Source organism: Diospyros lotus, chromosome 3, assembly GCF_014633365.1.
Source record: "Diospyros lotus cultivar Yz01 chromosome 3, ASM1463336v1, whole genome shotgun sequence".
NCBI classification, from domain to species: Eukaryota; Viridiplantae; Streptophyta; class Magnoliopsida; order Ericales; family Ebenaceae; genus Diospyros; species Diospyros lotus.
The window spans coordinates 36452759-36470566 of NC_068340.1; the positions used below are offsets into that span (position 1 = coordinate 36452759).

At 33.7% G+C, this 17808-nt stretch overlaps 3 protein-coding genes across 3 annotated transcripts in view; all 3 read left to right on the forward strand.

The window, feature by feature from the left end:
* LOC127796341 (polyadenylate-binding protein 2) overlaps window positions 1-5387 on the forward strand; it is a 41064-nt gene extending 35677 nt beyond the window's left edge. The window contains exons 4-6 of the mRNA XM_052328428.1: window positions 85-276; window positions 365-495; window positions 4702-5387. Of these exons, the coding sequence (XP_052184388.1) occupies window positions 85-276; window positions 365-495; window positions 4702-4747 (369 nt within the window). The 3' untranslated portion in view covers window positions 4748-5387. The remainder of the gene's footprint in view (window positions 1-84; window positions 277-364; window positions 496-4701) is intronic.
* Window positions 5388-6444: 1057 nt separating this feature from the next.
* Window positions 6445-13612, forward strand: LOC127798072 (mediator of RNA polymerase II transcription subunit 31). The gene is made up of 7 exons (XM_052331373.1): window positions 6445-6587; window positions 6796-6893; window positions 7639-7735; window positions 7910-7988; window positions 9414-9694; window positions 9927-9967; window positions 13534-13612. The coding sequence occupies exons 1-6, from the start codon at window positions 6538-6540 to the stop codon at window positions 9937-9939; spliced, it is 618 nt and encodes a 205-aa protein (XP_052187333.1). The 5' UTR covers window positions 6445-6537; the 3' UTR covers window positions 9940-9967; window positions 13534-13612.
* Window positions 13613-14193: 581 nt separating this feature from the next.
* On the forward strand, window positions 14194-15802 carry LOC127798071 (light-harvesting complex-like protein 3 isotype 1, chloroplastic). Its single transcript, XM_052331372.1, has 3 exons — window positions 14194-14718; window positions 15048-15185; window positions 15424-15802. Exons 1-3 carry the CDS (start codon window positions 14370-14372, stop codon window positions 15690-15692), a joined length of 756 nt encoding a protein of 251 aa, XP_052187332.1. The 5' UTR covers window positions 14194-14369; the 3' UTR covers window positions 15693-15802.
* The last annotated feature ends 2006 nt before the right edge of the window (window positions 15803-17808 follow it).

The window sequence follows — 17808 nt, forward strand, 5'->3', positions numbered from 1 at the left end:
TTGTATCTATTCCTCAAACATGTCAGCTCTGAGTAAACAAGATTTCAGTGAGTGGTCGTTTTCTCATTACTAATCAATCTTCAGGTTGACTACGCATGCACACCGGAGGAGGTCCAACAACACTTCCAATCCTGTGGGACGGTCAACAGGGTCACTATTTTGACGGACAAATATGGTCAGCCGAAGGGATTTGCTTATGTGGAGTTTGTGGAAATTGAAGCTGTTCAGAATGCTCTCCTGTTAAATGAATCAGAGCTGCATGGTCGCCAGTTGAAGGTCCTTAAACTGGAGTTCTTTTAACTTAATATTGTTGTTCTGTAGAGATTTGTTTATGTAATACAAACTTGTTTTTGTTGTTCTCTAGGTGTCCGCAAAACGAACTAACATCCCTGGGATGAAACAGTATCGAGGAAGGCGGCCCAACCCATATTTTGGTTTTCGATCTCGAAGGCCCTTCATGCCTGGTCCACCGTTTGCCCAACCATATGGATACGGGTAAGTGTTGTGATTGCATTGTAGACAAAAATATGGAAGGGGAAACTTTATGATAGGTTGGAATGGATTTACACATGGGTTGTATTGTGTTATCCAAATTATTGCTACCATAATAAAGCATCATGATACTGTTTTGTCTTTTATTTGGCACTCAGAGAACTAGAAAAGGTCATATTCAGCAAAAAGAAGTCATACCTATTGCATTAAAATATGAGAAAGAATTACAATATTGGGAGGGTTTTTTTAATGCAAGAACCAGCCACTGAAAAGTCTGCAATTAACATAGCCCTGCATTTAATGCGTTTGGATTAAATTTTTGCGGAAAGCTTTTCATGGGCAAATAAGTTTTGTTGCTTGCCTTAGAAACACATGAGGGTTTTCTGTCAAATCTGGTAGTTTTTTTTTTTCTCCTTTTCAATATGTGAATTTCTACATAATAGGTAATTGTTCTTGTTTTTTTATATTTTAAGCTAACTAGGTTTTTCTGAAAGTTTTTAATCTTGACATAATCATATATGTCCATATGTGAAAACAAATGAATTGTCCATCAAGTACTTTTTTGAGTAATATGCAAATAAATATGTTGGCTATTTTTCAAGTGTATAGTTTAGCATCATCTTTGGTCCATTGATCATAAACTGTGACTTAAAATCACTTCAGCAGTTAAACCCTGAGCACACACACGTGGTCATAATGCATATTTTTTTTATTTATGTATTGGTCCCTTAGGGTATGGCCACTCAAGAGGGAGGGTGAATTGAGTGATTAAATTTTTTTCTCAATTTTAATAAATATTATTGATTAATGATTTTATTGAAAAATATATATTTGATAAATATAATAAATTATATTTGAGATTAATAATAAATGTAAGCCACAAGATATAGCAAAAATAAATACAATGAGGCACAACACAATTTATAGTGGTTCGGTTTCTTCATACACACCTAGTCTATTCTCCCAAGGTCTAACCACTTTTGGGGTTCCACTAAAATAATTTCACCAAGGTTTCCACACTAGCTTGGAAACTTAAACTAGATACACACCTAGATTACAACGGATTCTAGACAACCACTACACCAAAGTCTTTTTCTTAGCTTACCTTGAAAACTAGATTTGCCTAGATTTTAATGGTTCTAGGAAACCTATATAATCTACAATAGTAATTTAAATGTTACAAATAATTTGTCCACACTTGGACATAAATAAGCAATTAAGAACAAATTATACAAGACAATAATATTTAAATAAATAAATAAATTTGTAATCTCAAATAGAGAAGTTCAGATTTGTCGTAGAAGACTTGAAGAACTTTTCTCCTCTTGCCTTGTGGCTCTTCAGTGGATGTGCAATAATATTTCGAGACCTTGGATTGCTTGGATGCTTTGCTTGAGAGCGTTTGAGAGTTTTCGGGTGCTTTGGATATGTAATGGAAATACTTGGATACTCATAAAATGAGTTTGGGGGGGTATTTATAAGCATTTTAGCCACTAAAGAAAGGGTTAATATGAAGTTTGAAATTCAAAAAATGTTTAGGCTTTCTCAAATAATAAGAAAACATGTCTCACATTTAATTCAAAATAAATTTACTTTTTGCATGAGAAATCAAGATTTGAAAATTCAATATAAGCTTTTGAGACATAAATGATTAAAACAATAAAACATGTCTAAAAACAATTTTCTTTAATTCAAAATAAATTTACTTTTTGTATGAATAAGAGAAAACATGTCTAAAAATAATTATCTTTTAATTCAAAATTTGAAAATTTAAATACAAGTTTTTGAGACATAAATGATTAAAATAAGAAAACATGTCTAAAACAATTCTCTTTTAATTCAAAATAAATTTACTTTTTGCATGAGTAAGAGAAAATATTTATATCATAAAAATATATTTGTTAATCATCAAAACTTAATTAATATGAGCAAATTGGCTCAACATTATGTTTCTCTTTAATTGTACCTCACGATAAATTAATGACCGTGGGTGCACTGACAATTGCAGCCACTGGGCAAGCCTTAGCGCTCCATGTTTCGTGGTAATCCTCATCAACAGTCATGATTCTCCATTCCATTTGACTGCACCAAGTCATCTATCTGTCTAAAGTGTCATAAGTTAGTCTCATGAATGTTATATAAGATACTTGCCCTAGCTTATTGAGCCTTTCCTCTAAAGGGACTGCCTCAACTAAAAGAAACCATGCTCATGCATTACTTGGTTATTTGCCTTAGTCTAGAATCTCCTTGGTCGAGGACACCTCCATAGTGACTGACCTTGCATTATGCCTCAAGTTCCTGGGGTCACAAGTAGAACCCAAAGACCACTTCACTTTGCCCATGATACTCAAGAGACTGGGGACTAGAGGTTGGAGCCAAGGGTTTTCTTTCTTTCTTTTTTTTTTTTTGGCGGGGGGTGGGGTGGGGGTGTGACCAAGCCAAGGGTTTCACTAAGACACGCGAACCTCTCTCTGCCTCTGCCTTTGATACTCAAGGGACTGGTGCATATTAGAGGTTGGAGGGTTTTGCTAAAACTTTAAGACACCCTCTCTGCCTCCACCTTTGCCTCAGCAGTCAGGTGGGTCCCATGCTTTGCTAGTCATTTAGAGATAGATACTAGGGGACAGAAGGTATGCATTAATGATGCTGGTAGGATAGCAACCACAATCCTTTCTAACCTTTGGACGCAAGTCATTCCATAAGTCATTCCATAAGTCGCAAGGCTGAAGAATTTTGTAAATGTATGGATTTACTTGCAACAAAAAGATTTTTTCATATCTTCTATCTTATTAACATTTTACCATTATAGAAGTATAACAACAAAAAGAAAAGGGCAGCCTGATGATAAGCTGATCTGTTATATCTATTTTTTTCATATCTATTGTCTTCAGTAACATTTTACCATTATAGAAGTATACCAACAAAAAGAAAAGTAGTGATTTTGTCCAAGAAAAGAAGTAATATATTTCATCTTGATGCTTCTTGACCACTATCTCAAATCTTGTTGTTCTAAACCTACTGAAATTTGAAAGCTGAATAGGGAAGTAAATGCACAAATAGATAATAAACTTCAGCTAAGTGACTTTAGGAAGCATGAATTTCATTAAAGAATATGCCTTTCTTCCTGTCAGTAAAAGAAATAAATGCAAAAATATACTTTGTGAATGTTAATAAATCCATTCATTTACAAGATTCTTGAGAGGAAAAATAAAAAAAGGAAGGAGCATTATTTGTTCTGCTCAGATTGAAGGAAAATTTAATTGACTTGCGTAGGCTACCGAAAGTTTGCTATAAATTCTCCATCAGTAGGACATATCAGCAATGATAGCCAAGTCAGAATGATCCCATTCAGTGGCCAAGTGCACCAGCGTTTTACCCATGGTCGCAAGAAAAGGACACCCTGATGATGAGCTGATCTGTTAGTTTTATTTTTCAGTTGTTCCAGATATTCAGTTTCCTGGATTGTGCCAGTTAGTTTCTCTATGTGGGTGGTTACTTATCTTTTAGTGGGTAGTTTCTCTAGTTTTCCTGTAACCAGATGTATTTAAACGGCTATTCTGCAAAGGAGAAGGTAAGGTTTTTATCCAGAAAAATAGAATTTCCCTCTAAGCTTGAAGAGATTAGTGGGTTCTCTCAAAGGGAGCCCAAACTAGTCTTTGAAGAGAGGTCATAAAGGAAGAAGATCACATAAACATTCTAATCCCCAACTATATTTGTGGCTGGGACGTGTACTGCATGTGTCCACAGAAACATTTTAATCCCTAGGGACATATAAGTTCCTTTCAGTTGTATTTGATGGGTAAATGTCCCGGAGACATGAGTTGAAAGGATTTCTTTGAATGAGTGTTCTGGCTCAAAAAGTGAAGAAATACGCCATGTCAATAGGTCATTGGTTGTTGGCAGTTCCTCAATGTGAGGTTGCTTGTGCATATTTGCACATTTAAGGATTCTAATGACCTGGTGTCTGGGTAACCAGACCCACCCAAACTCTAGTAGGGCTAGTGTAAATGCCATGATAATTAGTCTTATGCCTCGTGTGCGTGTACCCAAATTGTTGATCCTTAATGAATAGGCAAATATCAGCTTGGCCATGGCTTTTGTTCTCCTCGTGATAGGAGAGACTCCTTTCTCTATATCTGTTTACTGTTTTACATTTTGGAAGTTAAATGTTGTAGGCTTGGATTCATGTAATCTTCTTCTACCATGCAGAAGGATTCCAAGGTTCAGGCGGCCCATGCGGTACAGGCCATACTGATGAGCTACGAAGTAGTGGCTTTGATTTTGAAGGGACCGGACAATTGGGAAGTTAGCTTCATTGTAGTCTATATCAGTATTGCCCCATAATATCAAATTCCAAGCCAACTTGTACCAATCTTATGCGTAAGAAAAAGGCATATTTGGTTTTTTTAATCTTTTCTCTTTGTAATTTTAGCATACTAGAGTAAGGGATATAACTCCTTTTTCGACTGCTTCCATTTACCTGCTACAGTGAGAAAGGGAACCTGCGTGCAAAAACAAAAATATTTGTCAAAATGGTGCTGAAGTATTTTATGAATTGATAGTCCTTTCTCCCTTTGGTGGTTGGCTAACTTTTGCAGCCAAAGTAGACAGTCGGTGTATTTGATCTTATTTCGCGCCTCTCAACGGTATGAGCACTGAACAGGTTCATATTGTCTGCCGTCGCAGGAAAGCTCTAATGGGCCACGGCTGAAGATGACTGACTGACTAGGCGCTGTACTTTATATGAAGACATTGGAAATCTTGCAATTTCACCGCCCCTTATTTGTTCACCTCTTTCCCTAGTTGTCTTGTGTGCATGGATGCTTGTTTCATTCTCTGTTATCTTTTTTCTTTTTTGACAAGGCTTCAAGTAAAATATTTTTTGTTTTTCTGTGTTTGAATAGCAGAAATTTATAATATATATCTTGAGAGGGAGGAGAGGAAGAGAGAGAGTATTGTGTTAAAGAGGAGGCGAGTGAAATGGGAGGAATAAAAATAATGTTATTGGTATACCTTTGTGTACATTTTGGGCTGCACAAAGGTGTATTAATAACGAAAATATCTTCATGAGGTGGCGCATGGAGAGGCGTAGGGTATTTTGGTCATAATACTCTTTTGTGTAGCTTAAGATATACAAAAATAATATGTATTTAGCATGATTCGAGAAATAAAAAGAGAGATGTGACAGGTAAGAAATTGGTTACGTCACTAGTTAATCACTAGTTAATTAAACGGAATGGAAAGTTAGATGATTCAACTAATAAAGGTTTAAAATTATTTAGTCAAAATTATAAAATGTGAAAATTTTTACTTTTTAATAATTTGCCCAAGTACAAATGTTTCATCACGTGCTCAATAAGGGAGAGCGAGAAAAAGGCATTTTTGGTCATTTCAAAAATTTGAAGATTTATTCTCTTTTATGATAAATGTAAGATTTTTGTTATTTTTGATAATTGAGAAGGGGGGTTTTGTATATATATATATACATATATTTTTTTTGTTAAGCAAGGAGTGTTGTGTGTAATTCACCTTCATATAAATTTGTTGGCACAAATCTTCAATTTAGAATTATATACCGTTAAAGAAATAATAAATAAAAAGTTACGATGTTAATATAATTTTTACTAGCGAAACTTGTATAGTTAATAATGATGTAATTTATTATTAATCTTTACAAAACTTATAAAAACATAATAAGTGTATTTTATTTTTAAATAAGTATATTTACTATATTTTATTTTTAATTTTAAATAATTTCATGAATTAATTTAATAATTTAAAATATAATATATTTATCATCACTTAAATATTTAAAAATAATACCCATTTATTGAACCTTATAAAATAATTTTTACATTTTAATTTTATAAAATATAATTTTCCCTTTTTACCCGACACAATTAAAAACATATTAAAGTATTTTTATTATAAAGAAAAAAACAGCGGTTTTAAGCCTGCCACCGGAGTCCGGTCTAAGGTGTGATTTGTGAAGTCGGGAAGCAAAACGGAGACTCATAGAAGAAGAGTCCAGTTAGGGTTTCGCCAATGGCTTCTAATCACGAAGAAACCGATGCTTCGGCCGATTCTCCGTCCTCGTAAGCATTTCTATTATCCTTCTCTGTTCAGCTCTCTTTGGCCGCACAAAATTGGAGCTCTTCGGTTGTTTCCTCTCCCTGGTTTTGTCCTCAAACGGATTGAATCACTCACTCGCTTGATTGCTTCGCTAATTATCATTAATTGTTCGGGAATTTATTCCTTTTTCTTTTTTTCCCTTCTAATAGTGACTAATTACGTACTGTTCAGGTCGAAGAACGTTTATAAGGATCCAGATGATGGACGCCAGCGGTTCTTGCTCGAACTTGAATTCGTGCAATGTCTTGCTAACCCTACCTACATACACTGTACATTCTCATTATTTGGCATTTATTACGGTCCTATCAATTGGCAATGAACAACATATAAGTTTTTTCTTGTATGGACTGATCATGCATTTGGTAAGTGTGCATATTAGCATTCAGTTGGTAAAATAAAAGCCACCCAAGATTCAACTGCCCGGTAGCTTGTAAATTATATTTCTGTCCTTGTAAATGTTTCCATATCCATTGCAAATGTTGATGAAGGTTAAATTGTGTGGACCATAACTATATATATATCAGTTTTTTTCTTGTAAGCACCGATCACACATATGGTAAGTTGTATATTAGCATTCAGTTGATAAAACAAAAGCCAGTGCAAGATTTGACTGGCAAGTAGCATGGAAGTTATATTTAATTATATTTGTGTCCTTGTACATTCCAAATGTTGATGAAGGTTAACTTGTGTGGATTAATTGGTTCTGCTTATTAGACGCAGGGAACTCCAATTTATTCTTCCACACTGCTAAACATGGCCGCTTTAAGTTAACAAAGGGAAGAGCCCAATTTGTTGTAATGATATGGAATTCATCATTGACCTTGCAAATAACCAGTGGCGGGGCATACTTGCATGGGGGCATCTCCTTTTCTATAACTAATTGATGAGATTGATATGGGGATGAATTCCACACAGTGACATTTTATGCGTTGATATATGTAAATCGACTATCATTTGCCATATTTGGTCAAGTTCTTGTTTGGAATTAAGAGACACCCTTAAATTCTGTTGCAGATTTGGCTCAAAATCGCTATTTCGAAGATGAAGCTTTCATTGGCTACTTGAAGTACCTACAATATTGGCAACGACCAGAGTACATAAAGTTCATAATGTGAGTTTGACTCAGTAGCTCAGACTATTTCATATATATATATATATATATATATTGGTGTCAATTGAACTGGGTCAAAGACTCAGAACAATAATGATCCTTCACTTGCTACTGAGTGAAATTGACCAACTGTTTTAGTTCAAGTTTGTATACTTAACTAAAAAATGATCACAGGTATCCACATTGCCTATTCTTTCTTGAGCTTCTTCAAAACTCGAACTTCAGGAATGCAATGGCACATCCTGCCAACAAGGTACATTTTGATTTTGTTTTCCCTCACCATCTTTTTCTAGTGTGAATATTTGTACATGCTTTATCTCAAGGACAAAAGAGTTTATTTATTTATTTGCGCACTTTAATTTATGTTACAGCATGGTAGCTTCTTATACTACATTACTTATACTGGGTTAAAAAGGAACAAGTTTATATTGACCAAGTTTCTCATGTTGACTCGAAACAAATATTTAATATTGGCCAGGTTTCCCATGTTGCTTTTTTGACACAAGGGTTTAATAACATGATTTGATTGAGTGAGGTATTTTATTTGCTACTTAAGGAATGTTGTTTTATGTTATTTTCTAACAAGTTGTTTGAAACCCTTTTTGGTTAAATATATTTCTATTGTTGAAAGGGTCAATTTTTGGTTTACCTAATTTGTTGGTATGCACATATGTACGGATTTGGAGGCAGGATATGATGATTTCAAAAAGTTGAGGATGTTGGTTCAACAAAAGAATAATATTTTATTTGTAATATTAGGAACATAATAACTAAAAGAAGTAGAAGTATTGGAAAAGTACCACTAATTCAACATGGTAATACCATTCAATATATAATGATGATATATGAAATAATGAAAAAATATCACTAATTTAACTTAAAATACGCCATTAAATTAATAGTTATTATAAAATAAGTAGCATTTAACATATAAATGAAAAATAACTGTTTTTGTTGAAGTTGTAATTAGGAACTGTCTCAGTTGATTCTTTTGTTTTTTTTTTTTTTTTTTGGGAGCTCTGTTTAATGTAATTGTATCTCTTGGAATATGTGAAGTCAAATGCTTCTCTTAGCATAGCCTTTTTGTTTTGACTGCTTCACTTGGGACCACTTTCACAATTGATAATTTGAGGAAGATGTGTCTTTTCTGATTAGCTAGTGTTATCTCCATAAGATGGATGAAGAATCAGTTGATCAGTCACTTCTTCATAGTTCCGTGCCTTGTGATATATTGAGTTCTCTCTCTCTCTCTCTCTCTCTCTCTCTCTCTATCTTTCTCTCTTTGTGGCATGCAGTAGGTATGCCAACTTTGGTGTTAGATGTTATATTTTCTTGGGGTCAGGTTTGTATGGGCTTCACCAAAGACAGACACTTTTTTTATATGCAGTGTTGCCTTTGGAAAAACAGATTGTGTGACTTACTCTCTGCACAGCATCTTTTTATTATCAATTTTTTATGATAAAGAACCCATCCGTGTGAAAATGATAAATATTTTGCATTGATAAAGATGCTTTTGTAGCATAATGCCAATGTAGAAGCCCTACTTGCAAGGACTGAAGAAGTTGGAGTCTCTTGTTGGTCCTTATATAACTGGTTTTTTCTATTTGCGTAATAATCATTTAAATATGTCTATATTGGGTGTGATTTAATATAATTTTGCATTTGATGGAACTTTTAGGAATTGGCACACAGGCAACAATTCTACTTTTGGAAGAACTACAGGAACAACCGCTTAAAGCACATTTTACCTAGGTCCCTTCCTGAACCTGTTGCTGCACCCCCAGCTTCTGCCCCACCTCCACCTCTTGCACCACCTACAACCATCCCAATGTCTGCTGTCCCTGCACCTGCACCTGCTCCTTCTCCGGCTCTTTCTCCTATGCAGTATGCCATTCCATCTGGATCTTCTCTCACAAAGAATGATCCCAGGAACAGTGGGATTGATCGAAGAAAGAGAAAGTATGCTATCTCCTCCTTTTCTCTGCAGTTGACAAATCTTATTACAGACTACAAGTTATTCCTATTCTGATTCTTTAAATTCCTGAAAGCTAAACCAAGAACAATATATCTAGCCTTTATCCTGCCTGTGATTTCTATCTATGGACTTTTGTTCTGTAAGCTAAAACTTCTGTTATTACAGATAAGCAATGGAATATAATCCTTTGGTGTATAAATATTTTGTTAATTGCAGGAAAGAAGTATGAGCTGATTGATTTCTCTGCATTGGCTGAGGTGAGTTTTGTTTCATATCCCTTTTATCCAATTGAGTCGAAAGTAGCCAATAAGTTCATAATTATTAACTTTAAGCTTGTTTTGATTGTGGAATTTTTTTGAATTTCTTTCTACAGTGGTAGCAAACTTGCAATATTTGTTTCTGGGGGCAACAAATGTAAAAAAATTTGACACTTTGGTGTCTGAAAGTTTTATAGCATCTATATGTTCTCTTTTCTTGAATTTATAGTTCCTCTTGTAATAATCATGAAAATTATGAAATATTTTGGCAACAGGAATAACTTGGGTTTCTGTGATCAGATAATATGAATTCAGCTTGATATGTACTGTTCTGCCAACGGCTAGTGTTGATTCTTGACAGTGCAATTAAAATCTTTGAAAATATATAGATAATGATGATGCATTGTGCTTGTTTTATTCTGGATCTACACAAAAATCTACATTCAAATTTTTAGAAGTGTTGATGATTAACAGTAATGAAGATTTCTTGGCGTTCTATGCTGTATTACCAATCAGTTTTCAACTTCTGTTATATTAATTGTTGACTGTTTTTCCTTTTTTGTTCTCCTTTAGATAATACATCCTTGTGACATGCCTTTGTAAGTAATCCCTGTTGAACTTTTAAAATCTCCAAATTGGTCAATATGGGGTAAAAATTGACTTCATGTCTTTGGCTTGTTGAGGAACCAAATTTGTAATTGATTATCCAACACTAATCTGCGATTCCAATTATGTGTTTCTATATACTAGCATGCTGTAGTCAATGAATTAGTATTTATCATTTCTAGCGTGACACCTTAATTTTCCTATGAACGAGTGGTGTTTATTCTTGTTCTTATGCAGTAGGAACCTCTCCAAGTGTTGAAATGGTGTAACACCTAAACTTGACCCTTGTTAAATGTATAATCTTGTTTAAGATACCACTAATATTGGTTACTCCATCTTTGGTTGCATTTACCTAAAGACACTGTAATGAATATAATTTACCGACAGATAAATAATTTGAGTTGTACAACAATTAAAAGTGATAATTACAGAAACTTACCTGAGGTTTGGTGTAATAGTCATTTTCCATTAAACTTACTGTTGACCTTACAGAAATCCACCTAAATCATTTTTAACCTAATAGAGACCTACCTAATATCTAGTTTCTCATGGAACAAAATTCAGCGAAAATAGTCAAAACACTTCCCAAATGTAGATAAAAGTGTTGGTGATGTTGAAAATAAAAAAAAAAAAAACATTTAAAGGGTTTTAGGTTTCAAAAAGTCAACTGTGAGGTGAATCCTTAGGATGTCTTCCAACATGTAAACAGATCATGCAAACAGAATAACAGATCAAACTATGGTCTTCAACAGATCATGCAAACAGACTGCCCCTAAAAGAACAAATTTGCAATGTGAATAATATTTGTTGTCTTCCAACATGGAATCAAATTGTGCCATGCCATCTTGGAGGACTTGTAAAATGACACAAAAAATAGAATCCATACTTTGTTTAGTATTTGGTAGTCCTAGGACAAAGTCCATGGGTAAATTGATGTGGTACAGTATAAAATTTGTATCATATTGAAGAGAAAGAGAAGAAATTAAGACAAAGAAGTTGTGGAGATGCAAAACTCGGGAGAGAGAATAGAGAAATTTCAGGAGAGAAATCACAATTGTATCCAATATCATCGAAAGGGGTAATTGTTGATTACATCATAAGCCTATTTTTAGGCTAAAATTGAATCTTAAATAAAGCATAAATAAACCAACTACAATTATCTTAACAAAATAAATAAAGATAAAATGTAAAATCTAATTTCCAAAAATCAAATAACACATAAATCTTAATATCAGACATTAAAATTTAGTAACCTATATTCCTCATCACAAATCCTCTCATGCTCTTGTATGTGCATGTGCCTTTCTGGTCCCTTTCCTTTTAGCTGTGAGATGATGTTCTTTCTCAGAAGCATGGTAGAAGTTATAATATTCAAATAATGGGAACTTATTGAGAAACTGATATCCATGTACTACACTTGCCCATTCATATTTGAAATCTTTGTTGCCCGCATACAGCTCTTCAAAGTAATCAAAGTTGAAATCTTGCTTTGGGCAATTGCAAGTAGAACTGGTCACTGAGTCAATGCAGTAACTACCTTATTGACTTGTTTGGGCTTTTACTTTATGGAGAGAGTAAACTGTCGATGCAACTTACCGTGGGCAATTCTAGAACTAGATATTAGAATGATGAGTTTTGGGAGTAGTTAGATTGGAACAAGGTTAATCAGTGTTGAAGTTGTGATTGGTCTAAAATGGTTAATTTGCAGATGTGCTCGAAATGGAATGCAATGTGGTGGGTCCACCTGGAATGACTGAACAAACAACATTTACAGTTAAAGAGGCAATAAGTGATGAATTTTGGGCAGAGTCCAATGTTTAGGGTATAATTTTGACATGGTATAGGGTAAAGTGGCTGTACAGAATATATAGCCATATATAGAGATGATTGGAAAGTCAGAATTTTTATGTAGCCAATCTGCCAGTGGGATTAACTATGAAGGCTTGTGATTGTTATTGTATTTTGATTTCTAAAATCTAGACTTGGTCTTGATTCAAATTTTCTATTTCTAGTGATTCTTTTTATTTTCTGCTATTTTCTCTTTTGTAAAATTTAACCTTGTAATGATATATTAATAAATGTAATCTTTATATGGATAGATTGAGGAATTAATAATATTTTTGTTTTTCATTTTTTTTTTTGTATTTTATCTTGTGGATTCAAGTGCCTTTGCTTCTTTAATGACATCTATCTTAAGAGTATATGGATATAGTCTTTCTAGTAATCCCTGATAGAGGGCAATTGGCCGATGCTAGATTCGACTTGGATTTTGAGGTTGCCCTCTATGTTGACCTACCTTCACACATAAAAGACATGTAAAGGGAGACAACCACCATCACAGAAACCACCAATTAAGCATATAGGCTTAGCCTGTATCATCTGTGAATTTTTTTTTACTTTTGGCTTAGGGAAGCAAATAATGCAAGTCTTGAAACTGATTTTCTTCTGTACATAAAACTATTTCAAGACACAAGCCATTGTCATACCCTCAGTAAACCCCCCTTTATGTCCTGTCGCATCCTTAGATGACCATTCACTGCCTTGAACCCGTGTATGTAAATTCCATTTTCTTTATGTTGTGAGGCTGTTCCTCTTTCTGCTCCTTTGGATAGGACCCATCTGCTTACATACACTGTGCCTGACAAGTGAATACCATATTGCTGTCTTAGCTGATAGACTTTTCTATTGCTGATTCTTGCTTGGAATTCCTAAGAGTGGGCCTATCATATACATTCTAATGCATGGGCCAACAATAGCATGTTCTCATATAAAATTTACTAATTTGGACATGGTGTATGTGCTATTCTAGCCAAAAAAAAAAATTGATTCCCTGTTTGTTTGAGGTGTATTCATGTCAGTCTCAACTACTTAAACTGGCCCCATATCCATACCTTGTTGGTAGATCTAATGTAATATCAATTACTACTATATGATTATTGATGGCATAATTCCTTTTGCAGGTTAATTGGGTCGGTATTGCTCAACCTTTTCCTGCGGTTTTTTCCTTACCAAAAGAACTTTTTCTTCTGGCTTTGTAATGGATACCTGGCAGTTAACACATTTGAAAAGAGATCAAACTTTGTTACAACTGGGTAGCTTGATAAGGATATTTCTTTCTCAGCAAGACAAAGTTGTGGAATGCACATCTGTTAAAACCCCCTCATGGCTAGTTACGGCTGAAGCTGCTTTTGAGATGAGGCCCCGAATTTTCTACTTCTCCATAACACCACCCTATGCAATGTATTTTCCCTGTTCAGCTGCTATGCTACTCTGATCTTTCTGCTACCTTTAGCTATACCATGCTTTGCTTTTCTTGATGTGGAGCTAAGCCCTTCAAATTTATCCTTCCAATTGGTGAAGGGCATAAGAAAAAGTGAAATGTATGTATATAAGATGCAATTGTTCAGATTTCCGCTTCCTATGATTAAGAAAAAATTTCAAGGGCATGCTAGATTGGGCATGCCGAATGTGTTCTCTAATATTCATCTAATCTAGGTTTAAAGCCTTTATGTGTGGGGCCAAGAAGGGATTCAAACCTGTTAACATGATTATGGCCCAAACAATTCCAGTCAATCCAAAGCAGCAAAGCTTCAATCTATAATTGTCAAAATTTTGTGTCCTGGAAATTTAAGATATCAAAAAGGAAATAGACACATAAAATAAGCCCATGACCTTTCTGACAGGCATGGATAAGCTTATTTAATTGGGCTTCCTACTTTCGATGCCCCCCGCATCTTCAAACCAGAGCCTAAAAAGAAACCACCGAAGGTAAAGATAAGGCCATAGCAGATCATCCATGGCTTCTATTGCCATTACTGCCTCAATGCCAAGAGCTTGCAGCTCTTATCATGTAACCAAGAAACAACAATCCCTGACCAGACCTACACCCTCTCTTGTGATGAAGCAATCAACCCAGTTTGTCACTCTGGATGCTGAAGGCCAAAAATGCTTAGACACTGCTCAACAAGAAAAATCTGATCTACCTGTTGACAAGCCAGAGGGAGACAAGGATGAAGCAAGCCAGAGTATGGGTGCCGAAAAGTCTACTCCGAAATTCATGGATGACCGTTGGAAGAATGGAACCTGGGATTTAAACATGTTTGTTAAGAATGGCAAAATGGATTGGGATGGTGTCATAGTTGCAGGTGAGAGGTCATTCCCTTTCATATGAACTCCAGTTTTGAAACTCAACATTCTGCGGTCATTTCAACGGCGAGTGGCAAGCCAATACAGTTTTTTTATGGGTTTTTCCTGTCACGTTGTTTCCATTATAATTTTCATTTGCTGTGCGTCCTCTTTGATGTTTTCTTATATTCTTGACTGGTAACGATTCTCATATAGATAATAGAGTGAACTTTCTTCTGAAAATCTATGTACAGAAGATTCATGCCATTCCTGTTCCAATTTGAACAGAGACTTGGAAAGAAACCATCCATAACTATTCTGCTTGGTGCTTCCTCTGTTGGTTTTGCAGAAGCAAGGAGGAGAAAGTTTATTGAACTCCATCCAGAAGTGGCAAGCAACCAAGAGCCAGTCTTGTTTAGGAGTACTATCATTCCATGGTGGGCATGGATAATGCACTCCCACCTTCCTGAGGCTGAGCTACTAAATGGTTAGAACTCAAAACCCATATTTTATGCCTACAAAAGTATAAGCTAAGACCTTTGTCATTTTGGCATCAATGAAACATACCCAATTTATCCCCCGTTAAAAAAAACTGAATGACCACCAATGAAGATTCCAACCAGGTCTTAGTCAATAGTCACCACCTTACCCTTTTTATTCTGCAAAAAGATCGTTTCTATATTTCAAACCCGGAACCTTATAGCTGCGCTGTTAATTCTGTTCAGGTCGAGCAGCAATGGTGGGATTCTTCATGGCATATTTTGTGGATATTCTCACAGGGCTTGATCTGGTTGGCCAAACTGGGAATGCCATATGCAAAGCTGGCCTTTTCATCACTGTCATTGGCATAGTCCTTTTCAGAAGGAAAGACGATTTGGAGAGGCTGCAAAAGCTAGCCAATGAGGCCACACTGTATGACAAACAGTGGCAGTCATCTTGGCGAGATCAACAAGATGTGGGCAGTTGCCCCAATAATAACTCAGAGCAAAATTGAAATATGGTTTTAGATGATTATAGCATAGTTACTTCATGTATGCTATGAAATGCTGCAGTTTGAGATTCTTGGGATTTTTTTTCATGATACTATAGAATTCAAATTTGCATTTAATCAACAACTATTAACTTTTCATTTCTAATTTTTTTTTGGCCATCACTGGGAACTGATTTTATGCTTGATTATTATATATAAGGGTTTAAGATGGAGTGACTAATAACACTATTAATGAGGTCACAAAAAGAATGAAGGCTAATTAAGCGCACCTATAATAATAAAACATGTGATCCTAATTTATTTGAGTTTCCCTTACAAAGTAGCATTGAATTAACTTTTTACTTTATAATATGTTTTGGAGAGGAGGATGGAATGAAAATGAAAGAAAGAAAGTTCTTCTTAATTTGAAATGAAAATGAGAGTATGATTAATTATTATCTAAACCATTATCTTTTATCCTATAAATTATATCTTTCTATAATATTAATTTTTTTTAAATTTAAATGTCATTTCCACTTTTATTTTTCATTACTTTTCCAAAACAAGGAGAAATATTTATTTACTACCTTTTATTATATTGTATTATCCACTTTCTCATAAAAAATATATATATTTCCATTCCATTCCAATTCATTTGATGAGTAATTATCTCCCAAATGAAATAAAGCCATAATAATTTATATATAGAAAGAGATATAGATATAGCTAGTCACGCCCTCGTCTAAATTTTTAATAAATGTATATAATTGTTTTCATATATAAGAATTAAAAGTGTTATCATTTTTTCCACTTACAAAAAAAATATTTTATTAGATAGAATATATACTTTGTCTTTATATTTTATTATTAATTTTTTTTTTTAAATAGATATCAATGAGCTTTAATTAATCCAGTCAAAATTCAATTGGTTGACTTATTTTCTACAATTTTGAACTAGTTTAACCAGTCAAGTTCAAATAATTAGGTTACTATATGTAGTTTTAACTTTTAAGTTAATTAAGTTCAAGTCCGATGAAACAGGTAAAAAAATCAAAATTTTATTATTCTTATAATTAAAAACTTCAACTTTTTAACAACTTACTTATCAAAGCATAAATTACACAAACTACCGTTCAAATTTTAACATAATTACAGAAACATATCTTTAATTTGAGAAATTACATATAGACCTTTCACGCTATTAAAAATAAAATAAAATAACTATTTTACTCTTATAAATTTTCTTATCTGTCCATTTTTTTCTTTCTCATCTTTTTATTATTTTAGGGGGTGTTTGTTAAAATGAACAAGATAAGGTGGTATCAAAATAAGATTGGGATACTTTCCGGATCAAGATATGGAATGATCAAAATAAGGCCGAGAAGCATTCCAAGATTTCTATCAGACTGTTTATTAAATTTTTTATAATCCATTGATAATTGTATTTTTTCTTTCCATATGTTTGTTAATACATATGATAAGCACCAAGATAAGGGTTTTTTTACCAAAATATCCCTATTATCAAATTTATGATTAAAATAGTATTTTATGATTAATATGAATTGTCAAAAAAATTAAGATTAAAATTAAAAATAATATTTTATTTTTCAAATTCATGTTCAAAAATAAATTTAAAAAGAGTTGAAAAGAGTTAAATAAAATATATATTGAGAGAGAAATTTAAATTTTAAAAATTAATGAAATGAATAATGTCATTTAAATTTTAAAAATTGTCAAAACATATAGTAATTTAAAAATATATTAAAAAATATTAATTATAAGAGTTAAATAAATAAGGTTTTTTAATAAATTTAAATCTTTAAAATGCACTAAATGACATTAATTATCTTACAAGGGGCAGATAAGTAATTCAGCCTTATCTTGAAAGAGCAAGATAAATTTATCCGAGGGGGAAGTCGGATAAATTTATTTTGAAAGGGGGAGATAAGAGGTCACGTGAGGCATTTTCCGGAAATGGTCGAATAAGATTAACAAATATGTTGAAAATACCAAATATCCGGAATGCTTCCCATATTTAACATTTTCTCTCTCTTATCTTGGTTAACAAACACCCCCTTAGTAAAATAAAAAAAAATAAAGAAGAGAGTAAAGAAAGACAAAAATTAAATAAGTTAAGATA